The sequence below is a fragment of the Indicator indicator genome, chromosome 4, assembly GCF_027791375.1.
Source record: "Indicator indicator isolate 239-I01 chromosome 4, UM_Iind_1.1, whole genome shotgun sequence".
NCBI lineage: Eukaryota > Metazoa > Chordata > Aves > Piciformes > Indicatoridae > Indicator > Indicator indicator.
Window position 1 is genome coordinate 30325967 of NC_072013.1, and position 21712 is coordinate 30347678.

The 21712-nt window shown below is 38.0% G+C and overlaps 1 protein-coding gene across 3 annotated transcripts in view; it reads right to left on the reverse strand.

Annotated features, from left to right (window-relative positions):
• Positions 1–1947: 1947 nt before the first annotated feature.
• The window catches only part of ARID4A (AT-rich interaction domain 4A), a 45748-nt gene continuing 25983 nt past the window's right edge, over positions 1948–21712 (reverse strand). Inside the window, exons 11-24 of one of the 3 annotated variants that reach the window (XM_054400821.1) lie at positions 17930–18002; positions 15372–15466; positions 15142–15239; positions 13397–13625; positions 11308–11558; positions 9269–9466; positions 8024–8108; positions 7707–7839; positions 7376–7438; positions 5089–6219; positions 4809–4913; positions 3559–3774; positions 3185–3331; positions 1948–2740 (exon numbers count right to left, since the gene is read on the reverse strand). In XM_054400821.1, the coding sequence (XP_054256796.1) occupies positions 2637–2740; positions 3185–3331; positions 3559–3774; positions 4809–4913; positions 5089–6219; positions 7376–7438; positions 7707–7839; positions 8024–8108; positions 9269–9466; positions 11308–11558; positions 13397–13625; positions 15142–15239; positions 15372–15466; positions 17930–18002 (2928 nt within the window). In that variant the 3' untranslated portion in view covers positions 1948–2636. Of the gene's footprint in view, positions 2741–3184; positions 3332–3558; positions 3775–4808; positions 4914–5088; positions 6220–7375; positions 7439–7637; positions 7840–8023; positions 8109–9268; positions 9467–11307; positions 11559–13396; positions 13626–15141; positions 15240–15371; positions 15467–17929; positions 18003–21712 lie in introns of all 3 variants that reach the window. The other 2 variants (XM_054400819.1, XM_054400820.1) reach the window with 2 other exon arrangements.

The following is a 21712-nucleotide window of genomic DNA, read 5'->3' on the forward strand; positions in this document are numbered from 1 at the left end:
ACCAAGCTGTGTGGTGCAGCAGACACGCTGGAGGGAAGGGATGCCATCCAGAGAGACCTTGACAGGCTGGAGAGGTGGGCACAAGCCAAACTCCTGAGGTTCAACAAGACCAAGTGCAAGGTTCTGCATCTGGGTCGAGGCAATCCCAAGCACCAATATAGGCTGGGCAGTGAGTGGCTGGAAGGCAGCCCTGAGGAGAGGGACTTGGGGGTGCTGGTGGACGAGAAGCCCAACATGAGCTGTCAATGTGCACTTGCAGCCCAGAAAGCCAACCAGAGCCTGGGCTGCATCAAGAGAAGTGTGGCCAGCAGGTCGAGGGAAGTGATTCTCCCCCTCCATTCTGCTCTGGTGAGACTCCCAACTGTGGAATACTGCATCCAGTTCTGGAGCCCCTATTACAAGAGGGATATCAACATGCTGGAACGTGTCCAGAGAAGGATGATCAGAGGGCTGGAGCACCTCTCCTATGAGGAAAGACATAGAGTTGGGGCTGTTCAGTCTGGAGAAGAGAAGGCTCCAAGGTGACCTTATTGTGGCCTTCCAGTATCTGAAGGGGGCCTACAAGAAAGCTGGGGAGGGACTTTTTAGGATATCAGGTAGTGACAGGACTGGGGGGAATGGAATAAAGCTGGAAGTGGGGAGATTCAGACTGGACATGAGGAAGAAGTTCTTGCCCATGAGAGTGGTGAGAGCCTGGAATGCGTTGTCCAGGGAGGTGGTTGAGGCCTCATCCCTGGAGGTGTTTAAGGCCAGGCTGGATGAGGCTCTAGGCAGTGTGATCTAGCGTGAGGTGGCCCTGCCCAGGGCAGGGGGGTTGGAACTAGGTGATACTTGTGGTCCCTTCCAACCCTGACATTTACAAGAACAACCACTTAAGTAAAAATAAAATATAAAGCCTATGTTTAAAACATGGCCTTTATTAATGCTGTCTTGTGAGCTCCATATTTATCTTACATTGAAATAGTTCTGCTTTGCTTAAGAAAAGACAGAAAAAGTGCATTTACAAGAGTACTTTTTCTTTAATTTTCTGCGAAAATGGAAGGAATTGGAACCACAAGTTGACAAATGCTGCAAAATGAGATTTCCAGAAACATCCATTGTAGTAATGCTACGCCGTCACTAGTGTTTCCTTCTGCCTTTATGCCATGTGAACCAGAATATCTTGCTATACAGTCTAGAGCATCTAGGTTATTACTCTACAGCATATTAAACACAGAAAAAGAGGCAAAGAACCCCCTTCAATGTACAAACATGGATAAAAAAATTGATAAAAAAAAAATCACTTTTTATACATCATGTATATGCAAACTGATTTAAATACATGGTCTTGGAGGAGTTATTTACAAACTGTATCCATCCATGGGACAATCCACGGACAAAGCACACACAGTTGCTTTACTTTATGGTTGCATCTCAGCTTTGGGAGATAGAAATTCATTCGGCAGTACAGCAAACATTAAAGAGCTTGTGACAAAGTATCTCAAAGGCAACCCAATAAATGTTGTTCCTCAAAACAAGAGTACTAGGACTGCCAAAGTTTCCACATAAAGCCGTAGTTTAACCCAGATGCCAGCTTCCATACTGGGGGTGCAGAGGACGCGTGGACAGACCCATGTGAAATACAGGTGTGGCTACTGGGTAACACCTCCCTGCGAGCCCATCACTGGTTGGAGGTTTTTAATTGAAAGAGTGAACTAACCTAGAATTTTTATTTTTTTTTTTTCCAATTTTATTAATATTTTAAAAAATACATAAAAATACAACATCCAATGTCTGAATAAATATATTTAACAAGTTGCAAGATACCTTATTTTACACAAAAATTTCAGCTTTAGAAATCTTGTTAAATAACTTCACTGTTGTTATATATTTCATTTTTCGTCTTTTTTTGTAACAAAATAAAAACTCTGAAATTACATAGAAAAAAGACAAAATATTTTTGTCAAGGGATAAGATAGTCCACTGAAAACCTATTCACAATTCCACTGTAAACATTAATAAACATTAAAATATTTGCATAATTGTGTGCTCAAAAATCCTATAAAAAGTGGAAGACTTATTACAACTGTAGTTTTCAGTCAACTACACTTCCTTTCACAATTTATTTTGTCCCATTTACACCTTTAAAACTGGGCACACTGCTGAACACATACTTTGGCAGTTCTGTATAGCAAGTGCTTCCATAAAGAGGAACTACTCACCAAGAGTTACTGTACAGCTTGGTGAAAGTGCAGCAATTACTCAAGTCTTTTGATAATACTCTGATGTCTGCTTGGTGCACTTGCTTGTCTAAGATCTCCCTAGAACACCTGAATGCTTCATTGGACATAACTTCTTAAATTTGATAAGTGCCCTTTCTCTGCATTAATTAAAAAAACAAAAACAAAACAAAGACAAACACAATGACAAGCATGTCACATTGTGCCTACAAACCTTCAGTTACCAATGAGCTTAAATTCTCTGAACAGTAAATTAAACCAAAGAAGAGGGTAGGAGGGGAGAACAGGTACAGTCCATCAGTGGAAGTGTGTACAGAATATACTTGGCAATGTCAAACCTGTTGAGTGCTTTCTGTGGTTGAATTTCAGGATTTATGTCCATGACAGCAAGTTGCTGGCAAGGCAAAGAAACGTCTATCACCTGCATTCTACAGCAAGCACGTTTTGAGGAGGAGAAGATGACGATGGACTCATTCCAGTGTCTGATGAAGCAGATGACATGGAGGCTCCTGTATGTGACACTGAATACAAATAACAATAGATCAGTATCAGGTTATCAAAGCACATATCAGGATAAAGGTTTCCTTGTTACTAGCAGAGTCACAGAAAACTGGTCGGGAAGTTTTTATCAGTTGCTTTCCCTGGTATATTCACACACACTGGAGCTGTAGCCTCACCCTTCCTGCACCACAGACCAACTGAAAAGATCAATCAGATCAGTCATTACACTGATTGGGAACTCAGACCAAGGATGCAGTAAGAAGACCAAGTTTCTGATACACATTTACAAAATAGTGAACGTTTTTGTTCCTGGAAAGCCACAAATACTCTAAATGTGTACACATGAAAACAAGGTAAACATTAGAACACTTAATTTTTCAAAAAATACTCTCAAGTAAACTCTGAATTATGTGTTTTCAAGCAAATGAAACCTCTCTCAGGGGAATCGTAAATCTGAAAGTTACCTTCTCTATCTTTCTTTTTTAATCGTTTTCTTCTCCTGTCTATGGTCGCTACTTCCGACTTCAAGGACATGTAGTATTTCCGTATTTCCTGTAGCTTTTCTTGTAAGAAGGAGATCCTTTCAGTGCTGCTCATATTGTCTAGTTCATCTGAAAAGTGGCAAGAAAGAAAAAAACCTTTATCAAGGTGAATTTCATCAAATGCAGTTCTCGAGAGTAGACAAGATGCAGCATGGAGTATCGCACACTTCCATAATTACACCATAAAAGGCCTATACCCAATTTGGATTCCCAAAATTTGTTCTGAAAGAAAAATTGTGCAAATTTCTTTTTAGATGGCCTACAATCAAATCACTAAAAAAAAAAAAAAATCTTACTGAGCTGAAAACTCCATTTGTACACTCTAGGCGAAGCATTCTGGTGGTGGTGTTTCTCTTTGTGTTTATCCTTCTCTCCATCTTTGATATGAGGTGAAATCACTCTTGCAGGTGATCGAGAAATCTTCTGTGATTTGGATGCATTTACATGTTTCACAGGAGTACATTTACTGGAACTGTCTAGGACAGGAAGGTCTTCACTGTCACTGCTTTGTCCTGCAGTAAGAGAAAGGTATTTGGACTTCAAGAAAACAACATTGACATTAAAAAAAAAAGAAAAAAAAAAAAGAAAAAAGTAGTTATAGTCACACACACACAAAAAAAAAATTAAGAAAAAAGGTTCCTTCTTGCTCAGAAGATTGAAGAATGCACACAAGGAAGAGCTATTTCAGATTCGATGTGTAACCTTATCAGGCACAACACACACTGAACTCTCAAGAGTGCTGACTGTTAATGCAGGAGAAGTCAAGGGCTGACTGGGCAGTAGTCAGGGTTTTTTAAAAGCAGCAATAAAGAAACTTATTAAAGTAAGCCAAGGCAGCTTATCAGTGCTCTAAAAGTCACGTATTTGGGGTTTTTTATATCAGGCAGACACTAGAATCTCATTCTTAAAAAATTAATACTGTATTAATATGGCTAGGTAGCACATGATTGTATTTACCAAATTGCTTTCTCCATCTAAGAGGAACAGTTTTCAACACGACTAAAATCATAAAAGCTTTAACATGTAACAGCAAATTTTAAGCTGATATATGCAAATATTTTAGATTTCCACAACAATTGCAGAGTTTAACAGAGGTGTGTAAAATACGTCTGAATATTGCATGTCAGAGAAGTAATATTTTAGGTTAATATTGTAAAATTACAACAATTATGCCACAGGGCCTAAAGATATCAACTCATTCAATGCAACGATCACTAAAAATTGAGCTACACAAAAATCAATGTTTCTGTAGCAAGTTAAAACAAAGTCACCCACACAAGGTTCCTTCGGCTGAAAAATTATTTTTAGCATCAAACATCTTTTCCCTCCATACTTGATAAATGCACTTTTTCCCATGAGAAACACCTGTCCTAGAACTCGTTTATTCTCAGAACAAGCTCCCCTATCCCAAATTCATAACCAAACCTATATATAAAAATCAACATAATGGTAAATATTTAGTAACTGCTGATACCAAGAACAGTGGGCCCTTGTACATGCTGATAGGCCAGGACAACCTTCCCCCTCTCTCCCTCCAGGAATGTACCTGTTCCATTCTTTTCATTTTTGGCTGCAGCACTTGTTCGCTTTGGAGTACGCTTTTGTTTTTTTGCCAGTGTTCCACTATTGCTGTCGCTGGGCCTTTTTTGACCTAAATGAGAAGAAAAAGTGATGCATCAAGCATGTCTTCTAACAACAAGCTGTTTTTTATGAGGAACAAACGAGTTTAAAATCAGAAGGCAAAACAAGACAGCCATTTCTAGCTAAGTGACACCAGACTTAAGATGACATAGAGCAGAGAACGACTGTGCGCAGGTGGCACTCACCTTTCTCCCCGATATCCCTCTCCTGCACAGCTATGCTACAATTGCTTGAGGTCGTACTGGCTTCAAATCCATTAGCAGACTCACTTTCACAGAGACCCTCTTGAGACTCTTCTGCTACGCTGTCCACTTCAATAGTCATGTCACTTTCACTCTTGATACTGCGCGACTCATCCTGACTTAGCATAAGTGGTGAGGCCACTGAGAAACTCGGCTGGACAGCTGCAGGTAAGGCAGATGGATTTGAATTCGAAGCATTTGGCTCCGGCTTTTCTGATACTGTGTCTTCACTGCCGCTCTTCTCCTTTTCATCCAAGTCATCCAAGTCTACTTCATGGCACAGCAAAGTTTCGGGACCAATCTGAGGCATTGCATCATCCTCATCCTTTAAGGGAACGTTCTCATTTTCCTCAGATGGACGTTCGAAGTTCTCATGCCTTGGCTCTTGACTGCGCTGAACAGATTCTGCCACCAGTGATGGCATTTCTTCATTTTCAGTTCTGAGGGACTCTTCAGCATTCACCCCTCTACATTCTTCTGCTCCGGTACATTCATTGGTCCTCTCTTCAGATACAATATTTGGCACTTCCATCTCACTCTCTAGTCGATTTCTCTTCTCAGGCGATGCCTGTTCCAAAGTTTTCCTTTTCAAAAGTTTCTTGTCTTTTGTAAAAGGTTCTGTTTCACTTTCAGTAGTGCTGGAAATGTCTTTACAGTCCAAGGAAGACACATCTAATCTTTCAGGTTCTGTTAGAGATTCATTTGCCACCTCTTCTTGGCTTCCTGGTGAAATCTTTACATTCTCTAGAGAGGCATCTTTTGTCTTGCTCCTTCTCCCTTTTCCTTTAGGTGATTTTTCAGCCTCTCTTTTGATTTCTTCTATTTGTTCTGTTTTATTTCCAAAAATCTGAACAATTTGTTCACTTTCTTCAACTTCCAGTTTCAGTGCTTCTAGTGTCTGTACTTCAGTCCTGTCATTTTCTTTTAATGCATGAGGAATCTTTGGGTTTTCTTCATCTAGCTTCTCATCATGTAGTTTTTCGCTTTTTTCTAGTTCTGAAGTTTCTGGAGAAAATTCTTCATTCAAATTCTTTTCAGATGACTCATCTGCTTCACTGTCAGATGAACCAGAATCTAAAAAAAAATACATAAAAAAAGGACACAGCACCCTAAATCATCAGTTATGGCATGATTTTATTATTTTTTTTAATAACTACAATTTCCCCCCCCCCACCCCGCCGTGTTTCATGGTATTCATATCTGTTTGCAATAAATTATTCCAAGCTTTAAAAATCTGGCATTATTCAACACACTTACTGCACATCTTATTTTTACTCAAAATGTCTAGGAAACTACAATAGTAGGAATAGTACCATCAGAGTTCAAGTAACATTTGGACAATGTTCTTAGTCATACAGTTTACTTTTAGGCAGTCCTGTGAGGAGCAGGGAGTCAGACTCCATGATACTTATGGGTCCCTTCCAAATTAAAATATTCTGTAATTCTACTGCTAGTGTTTCCCAAATAAGCCAATATAAACAAAGTACAGTTTATAGTAGCAAAAATAGTTTGGTGACTCCCATGATATGGTGTCTCCCCACTTGTGGGCATTGCCTCCTCCACCTGACACCACAAAGATTAAAAACAAGACTCCTCCATGCATCGTCAAATAGAAAAAAATCCAAAACAACCAAACAAAACCCAAACAAGTAAACAAACACCAACCAAAACCCAAACAAGCAAACAAAACTCCTCCAAACCCTTCCATTCAACAATACAAATATTTCTTTGCTAAACTATTGTTTTGTCTGTGGTGCATGATTCACACAAGTGTTATTACATTACCAGAAGATTATTTTGGAACCTGTACTAAAAGCAGATGGTGATTTCACTTCTGTTCTTGTTCACAGAGACTTAGAAACACCAAAAATATTGTTGCCATTTGTATATAATTAACAACTCTGCTGGATAGTGTAGTACCGATGTTGAGGACTTAATTACCACAACAAAGACTATCATTATACCACTAGATTTGATCTGTTCAAGATTAGAACTGAAAGGTCTTGGCTAAATATGGAACAACTTGCACAGACATTTCCATTCTATAGCTCTTCTGTGAGCAAACTGTGCTCCTCAGCAGTGTCAGCTCAACTGCTTCCTCAATAAAATTCACAGGGAGAAAAAAAAAAGGCAGTAAGGAAAAAAACCAAAGGTCAGAAATAAAAATCAAATGTCTTTTCCAAAAAGTACTGAAAAACCTGAAAGCATACACAGGACTGAGATCACTCACCGTTTGATCCTCTATCAGAATCAAACATTCCTGAGCTACGTCTTGTCTGCCTGCGAGGTGTTGCTAAAATCAAAATCAAAAGTATTAATTTTTAGAGAGTAAAATCTGCAGCAAAGCTGTGTTTTGTTACACTGCTCATACACTGACTGGTTAAGCAGGACTTTAAAGCTGCTGACAGCACTGTGTTCGCTGACGATGCCATATTAATTACATCACTGTTTACATGCACTTCCATGCCAGAACAGCAGTGCACCAGATGTACCTTCTGTTCCATTTGGTAATGGTGAGGAATCTGACAAGTTGTTCCGTGCACTCCTGGCTCCTGATTTACCTTCACTATTGGGCGTTTTGGATAAACTGCACAATGTGTTTGATGGAAGAGTAGATTTCAGAGGGGGTCGCCCACGCTTTGATTTGTGTTTCTCCTCGTCCCTCTTCTCATCCTTTTCACTGTCTTCTTTATTCTGAGGGGAAAAGGATGAATTTTTATTATTATCTTTCACTGTTGATCATCAAACCTTCCTTCCTTTTGCTCTATGCTTCTATTAAAAAACTAGACAGTGGATTGATTAACTTCTTTTTTAACAAAAGAACAGTAAGAGACATCAAAGTTTTGTGCTATGAGGAACTTATTGAAATAACCATTACTTTTGTTTTTTTCTTCTGTTTTCTCTTTGGTCCTCCTTTTTCCACAGGCCAGATAATCCGATCAGCTTTCACCCATTCATCGTATCTAGAAGTGAGTAACAAAGTACTGTGAGCACTAGATGTAAAAGAGTTGTTTAGATTAAAAGAGTTACAGAAAATACTTATTATGAAGAAGTAAGAAATCACAGCATAGATTTACAAAGCCATGCAGTTTCTGGCATTAGAAAGATAAATCACAGATGTAGCTCCAAAAATAATTATAGAGCTGGGGAATGGAGGTGCAGACTTCGCTGTCTCTTGCCAGAAAAAAAGTGGAACTCAAGACTGGGTCAGCTGTAAAGTCTGTCAATAAATTCACATCATACACAGAAGGCAGTTTGCAGGACCCTATGCCTCAGCAGTGAAATACACTTTTTTCCCTTTAAATGTGGTTTTTATATTATAGCAACAAATTGGATGAGATTTTGAAAAGCACAAATGCTGCTAGTGCTCACCAAAATCTTATGAGTTATTAATAAGGTAAAGGGACACATGTAAGCATTTGATGCATAATTTCACACACAAACTTTATGTTGCCACAAAGAAATCTCCTTTGTTTACTTAGAAATGTATGGATTTGTAACATCTCAAGTTATATACCAGAAGCGTTCTGTTTTTAAATATCAATTCTGAGATCATTTTGTCTACATAATCACAATGCTCTTAATGACATCAAAAAAGCCATTTCTGCAGCAGTGCTGACTATAAAGCAAGTTTGTCAAGAGAGCATTTGGTTTTTTTTTTTTCCTGTAGTTTGTGCTTGCTTAGCCTTCTACTGCCCTCTTTACACTCATCAGCCATTCTTTAGAAATCACAGTTAACATTCCACAGAAATTTCAGTGCTTTATACGCTTAATTGTAGACATCTCCACCATTACCAATGGTTCCCTTAAATAAAGAAGTCTGAGAGTGGTAACACCTGCTGACAAAATACATTACAGGGATGCTCCTGTGAGGATGACCCAGGATAACTCACTTCGAGCTGGATGGAAAAGTTAAGTGTATACTAAGATTTCAGTCCAATAATGTCATACTATGAACAAAATCACTACCACTGAAAAGTGTAATAGAGTCAGATCCTGTTACCAAATTGATAATTCATTTTGGAGCCAAGCCACTGATGTCTCTTTTTTTAAAAAACAAAGATTATTTTGAAAATAATCTTTTTAACAAAGAAAGACAGGAAAGACAATTTCTGATCCTCACCTTACATTCCAACCGTAGTAATGAACTAAATATAAAACTTCTCCATCATCAATTTCTGTGCTTTTAATACTGGCTTCATAAATTTTTTGAGTCTTTCCACGGCCATACTTTACTTTCACTTTGGTTCCAGTCAGGCAGGGTTCTGCATCCTCCTCATCCTCTTCACCTTCTGATTCTCCTTTGTTCTCAATTTCCTCCCTGCAGTAAGGTGCATTTAAAATGCCCACTAGTTAGTGAAAATCAATACTTTAACATTTAACTAGTATGGCCAAGCTACTACAAAAGAAAAAGGATGCAAAAATTCTTAAAAAAAAATTCCCCCACCCCCAATTTTCTGCACCCTGCACTGCCTCTGAAAACTAGTTTGGACATAGCTTTTTCAATCAAGAAAAGGACTTGGAGAGAATAGGGGTAAGTGTCAAAAAAATCCAGAAAAATTATAATATCAACACAATTTAGTATGTGTACAACTCCCTCAAAGCCTAAAGATCATTTTTAAATGAGTATTTTGATAATACAAAAATAAGTTAATTCAGTGTTTGGCTCCTACGTAAGGCAGGGACAAAAAGCTTCAGTTTTTAAAATAGACTTGGTTTTGACAGACTATTTAAGAAAGAGTCTTTCTTCTACACTTTGCTTAATAGGCTACAGCTTACTAACAGTGCACATAAGTCTGAACTGCCATCACAGTGATCCTCTCATGGAGGCAAACACCATTCTATTTGGAAAAAAAAAAAGTTTCTTACAGTGTTTAACCAAGTTCAAAAGTGTCTACACAGCTCTCACTAGCTGTATCTGCATCTTATTATACCTATATCTAATATTTAAACATTCTACTCAAACGTATTTGCAAGCATTGCAACTAACCTACTTTTTACCTATACTTCTCTCCCTATTTAAGAATGAATTTAGCATAATAAAGTTAAAAATGAAAGTTAAATTTGTTATAGTAGAAGTCAAACTACAAAAAAGTCACCAAGCAAGAAAATACTGGAAAAAAAATGTAATGGCATTTAATGGAATATTATTTGCTGGTCTCCTGTGTAAAAGAGACAGAATAAGTATCACCTGCACCATCTAAAGGAATGTCTTTGATAACTTCATCCCTCCAGGACCTGCTTTTTGCCCATCCTGTACTTTCATTTGAAGCATTTCTGCACTACAAGAGTATTTTATTGACTGCAGAGAGATACTTCCTTTAAAATAGCTGTGTTTGTCTCACTCCTTTAGAAGAAAATACTAAATACAGCTTGATAAGAGTATTGCATATCAACTTGTGTCCACAACACTTAGCCACATGGGCAAGAAAAACAAGGTAGGAAAGCCAACTTAAGCAAGACATTGCCCTTGGCCACAGCCAAACTTGCTAAGAGCAGGTCTACTCTGGAAATAAATTAGTTGCCTGGTCACAACTTGTTTGTGACCAGGACTATAACTGCAATTTAACATGCCAAGCTTAGTCTCTAGATGCTGTTTTCCCTTTGCCCTTCCATTTGTCTCCCTCTTCTCCTCTTCAAGCTACCTCTATGCTTCATTTGAACTCTCTTTTCCATCGCCTTTCCTTTATTAGCTGATTCCCTTTCTGCCTCCCTATATAAAGTAACAAAACAAGCAAGCTGTAGGTTCACCAGCCTTCACTAAACACTTCAACAAAAGTGCAAGAGAAGAGGGTCTCTCTTTTCTAGTTTTATTTCAACTGCCCAGAACAATATGCCCAAGCAGCTTCTCCCTATCTGTACAGCACCTGGTCTACTTGGTGTCTGTACATACTAGTGTCATAAAACACCAACACAACCTTGGCAAGACCTTCAAGAAAATGCAAGTGAAAAATGCTGTCTTTTTACTACCACAAAAAGGTGTTTCCATAAAGTACAGCAGACTCTGCAAGCTGGAAATAAAATTTTTCCATTCCAGTTTCACTGTGTGAATTACATCCCTGGTTTCACATGTTAGCTGTAAGATCTCCAACCCCTGCTTAGAGAACAGCTCAATCATGACACAGACATATTCATAGGGAGGTGATACAAGATAATATTTACCTTTCCCTCTGCCTTTCTTCCTCTTCATCTGACTCTTTATCAGAATCCTCCTGTTTTTTGATTTTTTTCTCTTTTTGCTTTGGTGTAGTTTTTCTCCCTAGTGGAGTTTCATTTTCTTTCTTTTCTGAATTCTCAGGTGTTTCCTCTACATCTTTGTTTTCTTTGTTACTGTCTTTTAATTTGTCTTGTATTTTATCCTCTTCACCGTCTTTTTTTGCAGGGGTTGCATCACGGGCAAGTCGTCTCCGTCCCTAGAACAGAGACACAGTTTAATGACTCTTGTCAATTGCCCTCTGTAAAGCCCCTCCAAATCTCAGCAAGAAGTCAAACACACTGTTCCTGTACAAAAGAAAGGCTGGAGAGAACACCAGAAAATTATAGTACCTTAAAATAATAGCTTGAAGCCCTGTTATAGAGGTAAAAAAGGGCAAAACAACTCCATTCTGGTTGGTTTGGAATACAGCAAACAAGCTTCTGGTTAACTTCTGGAGGACTTGAGGACATTTTTAAAATCTGCTGCCCTGACAGAAACAGCCAAAAGTGCCTTGCTCAATCAAAGCCATAGCATTAAATTACATTAATGTATAGGACTACTGAGAGAAGGCATCTTCCTTAAGCACCCTCAGTTCTGACAACCACCTGTTGATTTCACGGGGCAAGAAATTGTCTTCTTTAGAAGTGAGTATCACATATTTCAAAGGTGTTTTAGTAGCCAGAAAATTGTCTGGGACTACCTGCAACTGGTTGTTGGGGCCATAGTACAGGTTTATCATTTTACTATTATCAGTCTCTCGGTGAGGTCATTTGCAATCAGAACATTTAAAATACATTATGAATGCAAGATTATCTGGAGACCATTCACAGACAACAGTAATGAAGGCATTACAATAATAAAAATTGACTGCAGTATAATGGTAAATACTTTGGAAAATAGTAATTCATAAATAGCTAGTGATTGGATTAATAAAGGAATAGCATTCATAACCAAATAACATTTAATTACTAACAAAATTAACACCAACAATCAGTAAGATGACAAAAAAATTCTTCCGTTTCTTTATCCTCTCATCAGCTTTCTCCAAAACATTAAAAAAAAAAAATAACTGAACGAAGTAACAACAAAGCTGATATCATGCCAGGAAGTTCATTAAGGCTGACACAGCTTAGAAAACCACTTGCAGTCAGACAGAAATACAATACATAATGCAAATCTAACCTTGTCTTTTCATCTATTAATTTTAAAGGCCATTTACATGCTTGAAAAGCTGGTTTGCGAGAAGTACTTTCATAGATTTACATTTTAGTTGAACACAGTCCTTACAACTTGAAAAATTTTAAAAGCATCAATTAATTGTCCTTCAGTAATCATGCCCTGTTAAGGAACAGAAAATGTCCCTATAACACAATTAACAGGAGTTCCTCAGAGTCCTATTCAAACACGTTAAAAGTATTCTTGTATTCTCCATCAGGTTCAGTACCCACGAGCTGAGGGGTCAGTGATCTTACCTGTGTGACTACTAATACAACTCTCACCTCTACAGCATTCAAAGTGAAACAAAACTTAAGTGTTCCTCCCTCTACTTTTGTAGTCCACATACTGTAAACCTGCAGTGTTTCTTTTAATAAAGGAAGAGATACTGGGATAAACAACTCAAGAGAAATGGGTCTTCCTATGATTCTTAAAGCTGTGGCAGTCCCTTGATATTCCTCCAGATTCCATCTGCCAGTGAAAATCCTCTCCCACAATCAAGCCTGTCCTGCTGAGTTCCCCTGATCAGATGATATACAGCTCTTGGTAGCTCTCAAGCCATCCCTGAATTGAAACATATCGGACACCCAACACAGCTTGAGCAAGTTCCATGGATGGTTTAGAACATGAAGAAATAATCAAAACTGATTCTGTTCACAGATAGAACAGAATTAACAGTTAACACCAATTCTGCCTTAACAGAGCCCTGTCCCAGACTTCTACAAATACACCAATTGAAAAGTACAATTGCTCCACAAGAGAAAACTCATTATGTAAACTGTTCATTATACAAAGTGGGTTTTGTTAAGCACTAAACAAAAATCAGTTCCAACCACTTACCCTTGGGGATCTCAGTTCTGTTTCTTCCTTTTCACTCTCACTGCTGGAATAATTATCTTCTGCTTCTTTTTTAACTTCTGTTGGGGGCATTTTTTGTTCCTCTTTTACACTCTCCTCCATTGGTTCCACGTGTTTCTGTATGTCCTCTACCACTTTTGGTTCATTGTGATGGATGGTCCTAAACTGAATGTTTGCAGAACGGCAGTATTCTTCAAAACCATAAAGATACCTACAGATACAAAGAAAGTTCCGTTTATATTTCATGTTTTCTTTTCTGCTTATTGAAGTGCATAAAACTTATCTTCCTACTCACAAAAAAGCAAGAGTAACTGTAACTTCAGGAACGAACAAACCAAGAGAACAACCCCAAATAAATAAAAAAAAATAAAAAATACAAAGCTAGAGAGGATTTTGAAGCAAACCAATTATGCACACAAGTTGAATGGTGAGAAAGAATACACACAGGTGCTTCCCACCAAGTTAACTTTATTCTCATGCAGTTAACACTTCATGACCATAAAGCCTAAGAATCGTACACTGGTCTGCAAGCGCAGAGTGACAGCTCCGAACAGCCTGGGCTAGGATATGGACTTACAGCAAGTTACAACAAGGGTAACAAGTTGCACCGGTTTGTTCTCTGGTAACCGCATGCGTGCACGCTCTAATCCACTCAGAAGTGAGAGAAATATGAACTAGCTTATTCATCAAAGAATACAAAGAACTCCTACCATTTACAACATTCTATTATGTGTCCAAACAACGTAATTATTTCCATTGTAATAGCAATCTACTACATATTTACCAATTACACTTTTTATGATACTCTTCTCTGTAAAATACAGACCTTAAATATGGGCCCAGTTCAAATCCCACTGAAGACAGTCTGAATATTTTCATCTTCATCAACATTAACGTGAGTTGAGTCAATAGTCATCCCTATTCAACCAGCCAAATTTCCTTAGGTTCGAGTCAAGAGAACCTCATTCTTCCCTTGTACTCAAAAAGCCCAATTGTTTCTTGTTAAACTTCCAGGAGAATAAATAATAAAAATAATCTTTATTTAGAAAATGAGCTTGCAAAGTGTCATTCCTAAAAGGTTTCCATTTCAAAAGATAACACACAATTTAAAACCAGGGATCAGAATAAAAAGGGTTATGCATTATTACAGCATTGACTTTCCTATTCAATACTCTTCACATCCACCACAGCAATGTACACAGTCATGCCCTAAACCCATTTTTCTAACCAGATTCCAAAAAGATAACATTTAAATACAGAAGCTGAAACATGTATAGCAACATTTTTCAGGAAGTTAAAGAAACTGGTATAAAATTCTCCTCGCTGCAGGCAGCACTGACAGACTTCACTTAACATGCAGCTGTGGACAGGGTGTTTTTGTTAATCACTGAAAACTCAAAGCTGAATTTGCCAAAGCTTTTAATACAAATTTCACTGCTGTGTTCTGAAATGGTATCATCACACGTGGAAAATGAATGATTTCTGACAAGAAAATGACTGGAATTACAATGTATTAGAGCAACAGGAGCTTACGCAGCCCTGAGCACTCCCTCTTTTCCTCAACTGTTTCAATCCTTGGCACCGGAAAAGGCTCAGAACTGCTCATTACCTATTGAATGTCAACTAGTGCTTCATAAACAACCAAAAAATTGCCTGAATATTTCACATGCTACTGAAGTAAAACCCCAGGAGTAACAGTATCATCATTACACAACAGGAGAACTTACTTTCTATAAGCAGTTTTCACATTGTAGGAAGCAGCCGAGTTCAAAATAGGAATGCCAAGGTCCATATAAATTTGCTTCCATACAGCACCACTCTCAATCTTTGGGAAATAAAAAAAAAAGGAAGAAAGTTTTCAGGTTTTGTTAACTAAGTACATTAAGGAAAGTTATCTAACACAGCCACAAGCCATGGCCTTTAACAATTTTTAGCTGAGAAAGCATCCAACACTTACATTGTCACACCCACCCTGCTGATAAACCAGTCTAAAAAGTTTGAATAGATTAAGGTCCTTGTAGCCCAGAACAGGTGGTTTATTGATGGGAGTACCTGCAGAAAACAAAACCAGAAATAAAAAGTTAGTACAAAGAACACCAACTGCTTCTTCCATTCTGATTACTAATCTGATTACTAGTTACATCTGATTGCTAATATCTTTCTACCTTTTGAAATTTGTATTTAACAATTCTAAGTAGGTCACAAGTCAGTGGTTTCCAACCACCAGTTAACACTTCATGCTCTTTTAAATGCATCCCTAATTTCTAGGTAGTTTATTAGCACACTGGCAGCAGCTGCTTAATAACTGCGGTTTCTCAACCTCCTTTTCAGCTCTGTGCCATAACCCCCATCCAACTGGTCACATCCTACTGTTCCTCTTGGAGCAGGGGGGGGAACAGCCAGAACTGCAGTAAGCTCCACAGGTCACCTGACGAATGCTCGAATACAGCAATGGGCAAAAAGATTAACTCAAAACACTGTGGTCTGAAAGGAATTTGGAAGAAGCAGAAACGTCAGATTAGAAAGAGATGTGCAGGCAAACAGTCAGAATGTGAAAGAGGAAAGTCCTAACAGGACACAAATATTTGGGACAGTTCTGGGAATGTGAAAGAACTCAAATCAGATGAGTGGCAACAACACACAGAACAATAATTAACTGCTAACGGAGAATCCAGAGTGACTTGGGGCAAGCGACTGCATATGTTGACGGTATTCCTCCCAGCAAGTAAGGCTATCAAACCTCTTCCCTGCTGCTTCTCATCTCATGCAATTGTATTTGGAATCATTAAAATAATTTTAAAGGATTTTGGGGATACTGTCACGATTATGTGAATCAAAACATTCATACTCAAAGAGAATCTAGAACAGATATGGCAGAAACAAAAATCTTACAGAGAGAAGTAGACAGACAGGGGAAAAAACCCAAACCTCAAGAGTCCGGTACATTGCTCAGTTAACATACGAGCTTGAAAGATAATTTGAAGACTCAGTCCAGAAAAATCAGTGCACAACTGCTTTCTTCTTTTGCCCCTAGAAGCCCCTGACAGGATCCCTACTTGGTTTATAATCTAAAAGTGCTTAAGAAAGGAGTGAGGAAGAAAATGTAAGAGGGGGAAGAATCAGGCTACTAGAAAAGAAAGGAAATTGTGGATTAGTCCAGCAGCATAGGGATATGTTTTTCCCCCCCCGGATATAGCCTCTTATTTCCCCAAGGCCTCCAGAAACAACGGTTACATACAGGAGGCCTAAAAATTATATTAGATTAACTCCCTTACACTTCGCTATAATACACAATCGATTTCTACACGCGGGAACAAAATGCCAAAACCAAATGGAGTTGGAACTAATGTTTATCATTCTGTGGTCTACAACACACCTCATTAATAGGGATGCAAAGCCTCTTTTACAAAGGTAACTTGACTTCTTCCCAATTTTAAAACACAAGGTAAAAAGAAATGTAGAAATATTCAGATACAATGTGCACTTGACATTTTGTTCTTACTCTGGTTATTTCAAACTCAAGTACATCAGCATTTGCTGTACTATATCCTGCCACAGAAATATTATTTAGGTAAAGGAAAAAGGGAGCAGTTACATTTGTAATTTACCTCCACCAGTGATACTGCAGAATTGACACAGTATTTGAATTGAAATGGCAAGTTCATGAGGAAAATTAATAAAACAAATACACTTAAAAAAGATAAAACTCTTTCCAGGCTTAAACATGCTTTGAAACGAGGAAGAGTGTGTGTACAGTCAAGGAAGAGAAAACTTTCCAATTTAGAGTCTGTCTCATCACAACTGTAGATGTGAATGGGTTATGCAACGGTTTTCTCAAGTCAGAAGGTATATGCTTCTACACATTGTGCATACATTTCCCACGTACGATTTATGCTAGGACATTAATTGCTCCTATTTATTACAGTCTCACCTAATTCTGTAAAGACAGACATTTAAAATATGCTATTTTCATGTTCTAGCTACAGGACAAAGTAGAATCTTTTAAGTTGTCTCTTGAGGTGATTAGCGCTCATACATCTGCGCATGACTGTGACAGTTCTGCGAGACTTCAAGATGGCCCTTCTTCCATTCTCTGCTGGTTGAATTTCACCATCCATCAACAGCCTCCTCAGGTACCAGCCTGAGATTAACAGCAGCAGAGCTCCCAGCCATGGCTGTCACAACAAGAATTCAACCAAGAGCTTATTTAACAAGGATTGTTGACATAAAGGTTCTGTGAAAGCAAAAGAAAAGCAAAACACCTCAGGGAGGGTTTGAGTTTCCTTTGTGCACTGTGCTTCTAAGTACTGGAAGCAAACCTGCCACATGCAAAAATGGGTAAAGGTGTTTTTCTTTGCATCCGACTAGCTATTACCTTTTTTTCACTGACAGAAGAATACACTCATAAAAACATCTATTGCATGTAAAAGCAATTATTAAAAGCCATTTTAATAAGTGGGATAGAGATTAAGCAAAAATTACTGGGTTTTAAAATTAGTAAGAACTGAGTGTTACCTCTGTCTTCCATAAACTTGTAAAGCTGTTGGAGGAAGTTGTCCCTCTCTTCAGGATCAAGCTCTTCCTCAGGCTGTGAAAATAAATGCAGTCATAATGAAAACACTAAATAAGTGAAGTAACAATTCATTTGTGCAAAAGCCTGACAGCAACAATCAAATTCAAACCACTTCCCATTTGGCCTTGCACTCACGGAATGGTGAAACATGCAGAAAACAAAATTCACTCAGACCGAAGAACACATCTCAGGAAGAGAAAAAGAAAACTCAGGTCAGGGAAAGCCTTAAGCTGTAACAGGAACAATATAAATGTGACCCTCAAAATGAAAACACTACTCCACTTAACATAATACTGTAATACAGAAAAGACCACTATTTACAAGACTGAAACAGTTCACAGGAACTCTAGGATTTGGGGCTTTTTTGTTTGTGGGTTTTGTGTTTAACTCATCTTCCCTACCCCAGCTCTAGCTAAGGCTGCAGAACAATTCCTTCTCCAGCAGTTCCTAGTTTTGATGCTCCAGACAGCATTCATTTCATGATTAAGCTCCAAGGCTCCACTTCAGCTTGTATTTGGAAATGCTTTTACAGTCCCTTCCACAATTCCCTGAACACATATTCCCATAATTTATTAATATAAATCCCTTAGTTTTATCATTACAACTTACATCCTCAAAGAAATGAACACTTACAAACCTTATGGTAAGCAGTCCACAGTGTGAAATAAAGGTTTTATTTCATTCAAGTAGAAATCAGGAAAATAAAGTACAATTATTAGGTGGGAGAGGAAATAGCATCTACATATCTACATATACTTCATGGAATGCTGAGATGCTAGCAGAGACCAAGAGGGAGGGGAAAAAAAGCAAGTAAGTGAAATTATTTAAAAAAAAAAAAAAAGCTTTCCCCTGCAACACTTCACGCATGCCACTTTCTTCCTGCCAGCCTGGCAATCACAGGGATTGCTGGTAAGCAGCACAAGGAAGACTGCAGCTGTCTCAGAGGAAAGATGTACAGTACGTGTCAAAAAAAATTCTTATCATCTCATTATTAAAAATAACACAAAAGTCACAAGTAGTTCCAGAAGGAAACCAGAAGAGTAATTTCAATTTCAGTCATGTCTGTATTCTGTAAACTTTAAGCTTCGAGGCAGGAAGACAGGCAGTGAAATGTAAATGTACGTGCTACTGCCTTGTTAACCAGAAAGCCATCTGCCCAGCATTAGAATGAATTTTAGCCCTGCCTTCCCCCAGTGAATCCTGAGCTTCAAAACCCATCAAGGATCACCTACAATCAGGCAGAGACAATACCTGTTTCTTATTGTTCCTTTTTTCCCCACCTTGGGAAAGAATTGGAGGAAATTAAATGTGTAAATGCAGTACTGTGCAGTATCGGTTACCATTTGCTTATACTGCATACTAGAGGGATTCCATAAAGAGAAACAGTTGACTACAGAACTAGTTTGTTCTTCCAGGTTAACAAATGAATTATTGCTATAGAAACCACAGCTTTTTTTCTCTCCATCTAGACTGCAAACCAACATCACGATCGAGAAATTTCTACCATCTACTGTAATGTTTACCAATTAAAGGCCATACAACTCAAACTATGCAAACTAAATACATCTAAGTAACAGTAGACATTCAGAAATACTTTTGAATAGTTGAATTCAAACCTTTTTTTTTTATGGGGGCATAAGTCCAAACCAGAACAACAAAAACGTATGTTAGAAATAGCTCTTCTGCAGACTGAAGGTTAACCATTTCACTGATACCAAATATTTTCCTCTGAAGAAAAAGCAATAAGGAAAGAGGAAAAGCTTTTACATATAGCATGAGAGAATAAAATCCAATTGCAATACTCATCCACCTATGAAAGACATCCTGAATCCTGTATCTGGTTCTCTGTTGGCATATGAGCTAGGTTGGCATCCCTTGAGAGAGTCTGAAGCATGACTATTATCAATTCCAGAGTGGAAGCCAAATCCTTTTGCAGTGTGATTTGATTAAGACCTGAACAACTGTCACCAAGGAATAAATCATGTATCAGCTCTTTCACAGCCTTTGTCTGCTACTAGCTAAAATGAGGAAGACCAACCTTTCACAGATATGCTTATTGCAACATTGAGATACATGGAGTTTTATAAGAGGTCAATTTTCATCAGTTATCTGACACTGCTGCCCTTTAAAGCTCACTTCTATCCAGACACACTCATTTTAGATGGAGAATAATCAAGTTCACAGTAGCATTTGTTCAATACCAGTTCTCCCATCAGTTCTCTCTCCCCATTTTATTCCTATACAGATGGTACAAAAAGTGAGACTGAAGCCAAAGATAAGTCCAAGAGAATGGCAAGACAATCTGAAATTTCATAAGTGGGACAAGTTCAAAATTGAGACCTTTCTGCTCATCCACTACCCATAACTGAATGCAACATAAAAAACTTTGTTTCAGGGTGAAATGAATTTCATGTAAGAAAAAAAAAAAAAAGGTGGAGGAGGGGAAATCTCCAAGATGTCCTTTATTTGTTTATAATTAAAATTTGAAATTTTATAGGTATGACATTTTTCTCCTCCTTTCTGGGTAGCAGGTCACCTTAGTTGCAGAACATTGTAAACAGTAAAACAATGAAATTAACATTGAACACAGAATCTGTGTAAAGGGACATAGTCCTTTCCCAATTCTATTTCTTACTGCCTTCTAAGTAATTCTAACAATGTTCAAGTATTAGGTAAAATTCTTTTGAGAATAACAGCCACCAAATAAGCACAACACAAACCCCACAGAAACTTGTAGAAAACTTGTAACTGGCTTTGCTTCATTTGCTTTCAAGCTGCTTTATTTACCACGAGTTTTGTCTCTCTCTTTAGCATGATTTTGGAACAAGAACATAGATCTGTTATCTTGAGTCATTGTTTACTCTACAGAAAGACGCTAAAGCCTCTGTGGATGCTAACCTGTAGAGCTGAGTAGGAGAGCAAAGGATGAAATAGTTTCCTCTACACAAAAGTCTCTACTTAGAAGCACATGCCTACTCAATCAATAGAAGCCTACGGTACCAGGGACAAATCTGTCTTTTATGTTATTAATAGACTGACAAGACCATAAACTCTTCTGTGAAATTAATGTAAGCTAAAAGGAAGAACAACGAGTGCAGGATTTGGAGTTCAGCAGAGTATACGATCAAGACGAGCTGCCAGAACCAAGACTTAGAGCAATTCTGTTTCTTCAGAGTACTTACACATGTTTTCATCACTTGCACATTTGCTTTCTGATGCCAAGCTTGAACACTAATTAAAGGAATGAAAAGAATTAAATTGATTGCAACAAGTTAACAGCTTTACAGCATGTGGAGTTGAGAGCTGTCTTACAATGTTTATTGCCACCAGCAAGAACCAGAAATTCAACCTTCCTCAGCAATGTTTTGCACTAGAGCTGCACCTCAGTTTGCAGCTTCTTTACTCTTCGAGGTGTATTCTAAGTATGCTTGTTCACATGAAACTGTGATCAAGAAAGTCTTTGCAAAGAACATTTATGCATGGTCTGATGCAGGCCATGCTTCACAGTAACCAAAGCCCCTACACAAATACACGCATGGATGAAAAGGATGATCAGCTATTAAATGTTTAGAAAATTTTTACAGGCTATTCTGTGTTTACACATCACAGGTGTTTTGTTGTTTTTATATATATTTTTTAATATATATATATATATATATACACACATACACACACACAAACCACTTGTTTCTGGATATCATACTTCATTAACTTTGAAATTACTG